Source organism: Eleginops maclovinus, chromosome 2 (assembly GCF_036324505.1).
Source record: "Eleginops maclovinus isolate JMC-PN-2008 ecotype Puerto Natales chromosome 2, JC_Emac_rtc_rv5, whole genome shotgun sequence".
Classification (NCBI taxonomy): Eukaryota; Metazoa; Chordata; class Actinopteri; order Perciformes; family Eleginopidae; genus Eleginops; species Eleginops maclovinus.
In genome coordinates this window covers 26,120,918-26,127,256 of record NC_086350.1, presented here as the reverse complement: position 1 = coordinate 26,127,256, position 6,339 = coordinate 26,120,918, and the positions used below count along the sequence as shown (strand labels likewise).

Below are 6,339 nucleotides of genomic sequence, written 5' to 3'. Positions count from 1 at the left end.
TCCCCTCAAACTATAAAAATTGACCCAAAATTCATCAAAATCATTTATCTGGTTAAAATTGCCTTTTTTGATCCTGATGATGTCAAAAATTGATTAAACATCCTCAATAATCCCTGAAAATACTGAAAATGTGTCGATTTTTTAAAGTATTGTCTGCATATGCTAATTAATGCAAATTGTGCAAATTACCCAACATATGCAAGTTAGCATCCGCACTTTCTAGGGGCTGGGGACACGTACGTTTCAAACATAAAACTTTGAGGTACTCAACATTTCCAAGTTCGCAATAGGACTCGCGACCGTTGCTCACCTGCCACCTTCAGGACAGAAAACATCCACTTTGCCACAATTTTACCGCAAACAATGTGATTTATTGCTCTGTTTGTACATTTACAATTTCTTGAAGGCCTCAGTTTTTGCACCTTGCTCAATTTTCAGAGCAATTTTTGACCCCCCCCCCCCCCCCACAAACACACACACACACCTTGCCTACTCTCCTCCCACTAATATGAAGCCATCAGGGTCGCTATGACAATGTAGTCAGGGAAAAACAGCTGAGATGTTGACGTCCAACTTTCTATTTTTCTCCTGCTGTGAGTCTGGCAGGGCTTTGGTAATGAGAGCCTGGGGACCTGGGTATGCTGTGTGTGTGTGTGTGTGTGTGTGTGTGTGTGTGTGTGTGTGTGTGTGTGTGTGTGTGTGTGTGTGTGTGTGTGTAATCCTCCTTTTTTATCGCTGAGTGTTTTTGAAAGGAAACCCGTTGTTGCCATGTTGTTATCGACGTATATGAGTTTGTGTGTACAGGTTGTAAAGTGAGCGCTAAGCCGAGGATAAGCATGAACGCCCCCCAAACCCTTCATCCATCCTCTCCCTCTCTTCTTTCTTTTCCATCCCTGCCTCACCTTGCTCCATTCCTTTTTATCTTTCCCTCTCCTGTTTCTCCTCCTCCCTTTCTCCTCTCTTATCGCCGGGCTAATTGACTCAGCCAGATTTGGCAACAGGCGTATTAGTGTCATTTCACACAAGGAATGACCTATGTAGAAAGTGCAGCGTGACAAGACCTGCAATGTAATGAGCGTCCAATCCAGTTTCCCATACATGCAAACAACTAATATGTTTACCAAATTACCTAACACTTTTATCTGAGTGTTGCACAGAATTGTCCAAAATTGTGTGATTTCTTTCAAACATAATCTTTAGAATCCAGTTTCAGACAATTTCCATGTAAAAAATGTCAAATATAAAGTGTTAAGAAGCTGATTTTTTCCATAAACAGGGTAGGAACCTGAGGGAAACCTATGTTGTTACACAGGCCTGCTTGTATTTAGGCCTAAAGCTCAATCTTGTTGTAAATCTGCTGTCTTTCTCTCACTCTTAGCATCCTCAGACTGGTCTGAACTTCCATACACAGCCATGCTGATATGTAATTCCTCCCGCAGGTAAACAAGGTGTGCGTGACTGTAGGTGTTGGAGTGATTTGTGTGAGGATTTGTGTGATGATTAATCCTCCAGCGTCACTAAAATTCTGCGTGTGTGCGCGTGAATGTGAGCAGAGCTCGCGCTTACCGCTGTGCGCGCTGAACCAGCGGGGCGCGATGTGCAGGGGCAAGGTGTCAGCCAGCGACCCCCGGGACCCCAGATAGAGCACCCCCTCCGTGTGGTGCCCTCCCCCTGTGTCCTGGTAGCCGGTACCATGGGGGGCGGCGGTAGTGCCCCCTGACCCCCCAACGGCTCGGTCCGAGTCCGTCCCTCTGGGGGTGTAGAAGCCGAAGGGCATGGCAGGGCTGTGGTCGATGCCCATCCCGGCCACGGAGCTCACCGAGCGGCTGCGTAGGCCCATGGTGCCGCTCGGCCGGTAGTGGCCGAAGTGGGCCGAGGGTGGCACAGCGCTGTCATCTGTAGAGACACCGGGGAAAGCACCCCGGGGCCGGCCCGCCGTGCTCTGCTTTCCTCCCATCCAAAGCGGGAGATAGATGGGTTCTGTTCGGAAACAGGAGGGGGCTCGGCTCGATCCGCACAGGGTCGAGAGAGCCGAAACCGGCTGTCGCCCCCCTCCCCTCGCTCCTGTCTGTCTCTCGGCCTGCTGCCTGTCTGTCTCTCTGTCTGTCTGTCTGCCCTTGTGTCTCGGCAGCAGGCTCGTCAGCTCTGACTCTCTGCAGACGCAACAGCCCGCTCCGCTGCCGAGCGGAACATGAGCCCGCCCCGAAGTCTGGATTCAGCTCACCCGCAGACACAACCGGGGGATGTCTGAGAGCCGAGTGACGCCGATAGACCTGAATGACACACAGATGTTACTGCTCACTCCCTCGCTGTCCCAGGTGGTTAGCACGGCGCAATCATCGCAGGCGGGACGCGGCAGCAACACGTTAATCCCGCCCGGCCGGGAGCACAGCAGCACCGCAGTGTTCGCTCCGCTGCTCCCGCCTCATCTGATCTCAGACATCGTGACAACTGTTGCTGTCTGTCTGACCGACGACAGTCTGCCTTTGAAAAAAAAAACAATGACGTCGCGTCCGTGATGTCTGTCCGGTGTTGTCCGAACAGAGGTCGCTTTTTCTCGCAGGGCTCGGGTCAAAGTGAAGCCGCTCCCCTGCGCGCACATCCGCGCTCCGCTGCTCTCCGCTCCGCCGCTGCTGCTGCTGCTGCTGCTGCTGCTGCTGCTGGCCAGACAATGGAGGCGCTCAGTGCGCAAGCCCGGATCATAAATAGCCTAGAGACAGGATAGGAGACAGTAGGCTGCTGAGACAAGGCAAATACACTTTGCTTTAATTCACAATCGATAGGGATGTTGTCTGCAGTGTGACCTTAAAGTCCTCTGAATCATTTTAGGAGGTGGAGGAGGACGAGGTGTGGCAGTGGACCCCAGGTAGACCTTTTCTACAGTCCAAATTTGAAAATAGTTGTGAATGTTTCTACCCAAATCTTTGAGAGCAAACCTATAAACCAAATCCCAGAAGATCTCTAAACCCCACCCCCCCCCCCCCAGCATATTATTGTCATTACAAATTATTCACATATTTGTCCGCCATATGCTAAATTATGTGGATTACTGGCTGGTTGTTTGGGATTACTTGTTGTAATCCAGTGTGTGTGTGTGTGTGTGTGTGTGTGTGTGTGTGTGTGTGTGTGTGTGTGTGTGTGTGTGTGTGTGTGTGTGTGTGTGTGTGCGTGCGTGCGTGCGTGTGTGTAATCAGGCTGTTTTCGGCCCTTTGTTCACTTTGCTTGTCTTGTATACAGTCGTCTTGGGCTCTTTAAGGTAAACTGGGGAAGCACTTACTGCATTAGGTGTTAATCTATCCTGCTATAATGACAGCAGGCCCATAAATGGTCCCCCCTCTGCTGCTCAGGCATTCACACACACACACACACATACACACATACACACACACACACACACACACACACACACACACACACACACACACACACACACACACACACACACACACACACACACACACACACACACACATCTGCACACATTTACAGTATGTAATCCATTCAATCTGTCCTCTGGTTTAAACTAAGTACTTATCAATATCTAAAACAGATTTATAAAAAATAAAAAAACACATCAACAGATCAACAGATGTAGTTCAGAGAACTCACAGCTTCATGGTTTCTTTAATTTCTCTTTTACTTTTTGAATACACTTTGTTCTTCACGTTCAATAATCAATAATGTGCTCACACTAACTACTTTGCAAACTTGTTTAATGTAAATATTATTCTACGTTTATATTTGACTCAAGGTTATGCTGTTGGTATGTTAAATGTGTGTAATTATTATTATATATTTAACAAATTTCATATGATAGGATCAATAAAGTAAATCAAATCTAATCATACTGATTGCTACTGAGTGCTTACTATTTAAATAAGCCAATAACACATACTGAATCCTATAGAATTAATCATTTGGTTCTCACTCACAGTTTTCTACCTAATAGGCAAATAACATTTCCCAGTTCTTATAATTGGCTTTATGAATGGGTTATACATAATTAAATGCTTTAATAAGAATAAAGTTTAGGTTGCCAGGTTGTGGAAAATCCCTTAGAAATGTATCCTTGTCTTTAAACATACTAACATCTTTTCAGACAGCGAGAAACCACAATTATAATGCGATAATAAAGTTGGTAATTATAACTGCATTAAGTTTAAAGGATGAACACCACTAAAATTGAAATCACAACCAGGAAAACCCAGAAGATGTTCTTATTGATGGATCATAACTGACCCATATCAATACATATCGATAAAGGATCCATTAAGTTAAACGAAGCCATGCTCACAGAATTCTCAGTAACAGCTAAACCCTCAGTAAAGAATGACGGTGAAATGGTGACCAATATTTCTGACAAAACCAACCAAACCAGACTTCAGATTTTATGTATTTATCTACTTTTCAATTAGCTCTTTTGTAAAACTTTCCATAACCACATCTATAGTGCATTATGAGGCATTCATCATTCTCTAGAATACTTTTAAAACACACATAATAATTTCTGATGCACTTAATCAACAATCATAAAACATTAATGATACTTATAATAATTAATAAGTGTAGGTTAAGTATAATGCTTTTTTAATTGCGGTAATCTAAAGCACATTATTTTTCATGTATAAGAATGCATCCAATGCAGCAATAAAGCATTATAGATAATCGATATCGCTTTACTTCAACAACACATACAATGATCATTTATGCATGAACTATTAAAGGAGCTCAAAAGAACTAAACATAACTTATGGATGCTCTTACTAACTGTATAAACTGGAAGAATCTGGTGATGGTGCCAGTACTACATTTTACTATCACCTAACCACACCTCACTAATCAACTGTAATTAGAACTCAAAGCTTTAATAATTCATGCTTAACTTATGTGTTAGTAAAGTGAATTTATAAAAAGCACGCTCATTGTAACCTAAAATTGATATTGGTAAGTTAGAAGTAAAGCATTTTCATTAAAATAAGAAGGATCTGCTTCATCATAAGCGATTTCTGTGCACAAAAATGCATTACACTTTATTTTAATTGATCATAAGTGACATTCTTATGTTTTAAGACTACTTGGATATAGTACATCAGAAATGTTGTATTTCTTTAGGACATTAGTCATGAATAATTATGAATGCTTTATAATTCCCTATTAATGCCATTGATAATGCACTATGGATGTGGAAATAGAAAGTATCACCGTTATATTTTATGATTCCTTTATGATGGTCTACATTTTGCCATGATAATGAGTTTTACCTGATCTTTTCATTTTGATTTGCTTAGAACAGGCAACATCTCTAAGATATAAATCCATAAAATAACAGAACTGGGCTTTAAAAATCCAGCAAGTTGAAATATGTGTATGTGAAATCTAACAATGCTCCAAAAGCACAGAAATAAAACTGAGGACATTAACTCGGTGTCCTCAACAGATCTGAGAAAGAGCCAGATGTTGATAAAATACCTCAGATACTTTGCGTGGACTCATTATTATCTAAAGCTCATTTCAGCCATGATAATAATATTTACAGGATAACAAAGGCATGTAGCTTAACACATTTTATTTTATCCCTCTTTAAAACATTGCATGTCCCCCCCACAGTGTGACTGAGGGAGGCTCTGCTGACACTCTGTGGTGCGGCTCAGTATTACTTGTCCACTCTAACAGGACTGGATCAAGTCAATACAAACAGTCTGGCTGCTGAGTCAGCACATCCCCTTTCTGTCCAGTTCAATGTCCATGGGAGCATGATGTGAAAGCAAACTGACAGCCTGGAAAGATCTTAGTCAATCTGAAGCATCATTTTTCTTTCAAAAAAAGCCAATATGTCTCACAACCATTTCGTAAAAATCTGTATATTTTCTAATGCTACAGAAAGGTTAACTGACACGCTTTTTATTGCTGAGTCACCTACCAGTTTCTGCACAAAGGGTTGATGAGTAGAGCGAGGTCAGAGAACAGCATTCTGTGGCTGCTAACATTAGGTGCATACTGTCTGTAGTGGAAATCAGAATCATTATTGATGTAGCTTGTTTGCTGACATTATAACTCAAAATCAGACTACTTTATACATTTCAATTTCATGTCGAAGCCTGAAAAATGTCATTGCAATTCGGAAAGTGAACTTCCAAGTGATGTACTTGGTGCGCAACACTTTGAAACTTGAACTTTTCTAAGCAGTTTTCCCCTGCTAGCTGCTAGGCTACTGTTAACGGTTTGCTTAGCTTGTTTCTCAAAAGTCTTACGATTTAGATCTCCCGTGATTAAAATCCTTAATTTGGGTAAAAGTTAGTCAATAAAACCACCCAGATCAAAAATAATATTTGGTAAAAA

General features: G+C 42.5%; 1 protein-coding gene across 1 annotated transcript in view; it reads right to left on the bottom strand.

The window, feature by feature from the left end:
- The window catches only part of znrf1 (zinc and ring finger 1), a 49,391-nt gene extending 46,835 nt beyond the window's left edge, over positions 1-2,556 (bottom strand). The window contains exon 1 of the mRNA XM_063910837.1: positions 1,567-2,556. Within this exon, the coding sequence (XP_063766907.1) occupies positions 1,567-1,957 (391 nt within the window). The 5' untranslated portion in view covers positions 1,958-2,556. The remainder of the gene's footprint in view (positions 1-1,566) is intronic.
- Between the last annotated feature and the right edge of the window lie 3,783 nt (positions 2,557-6,339).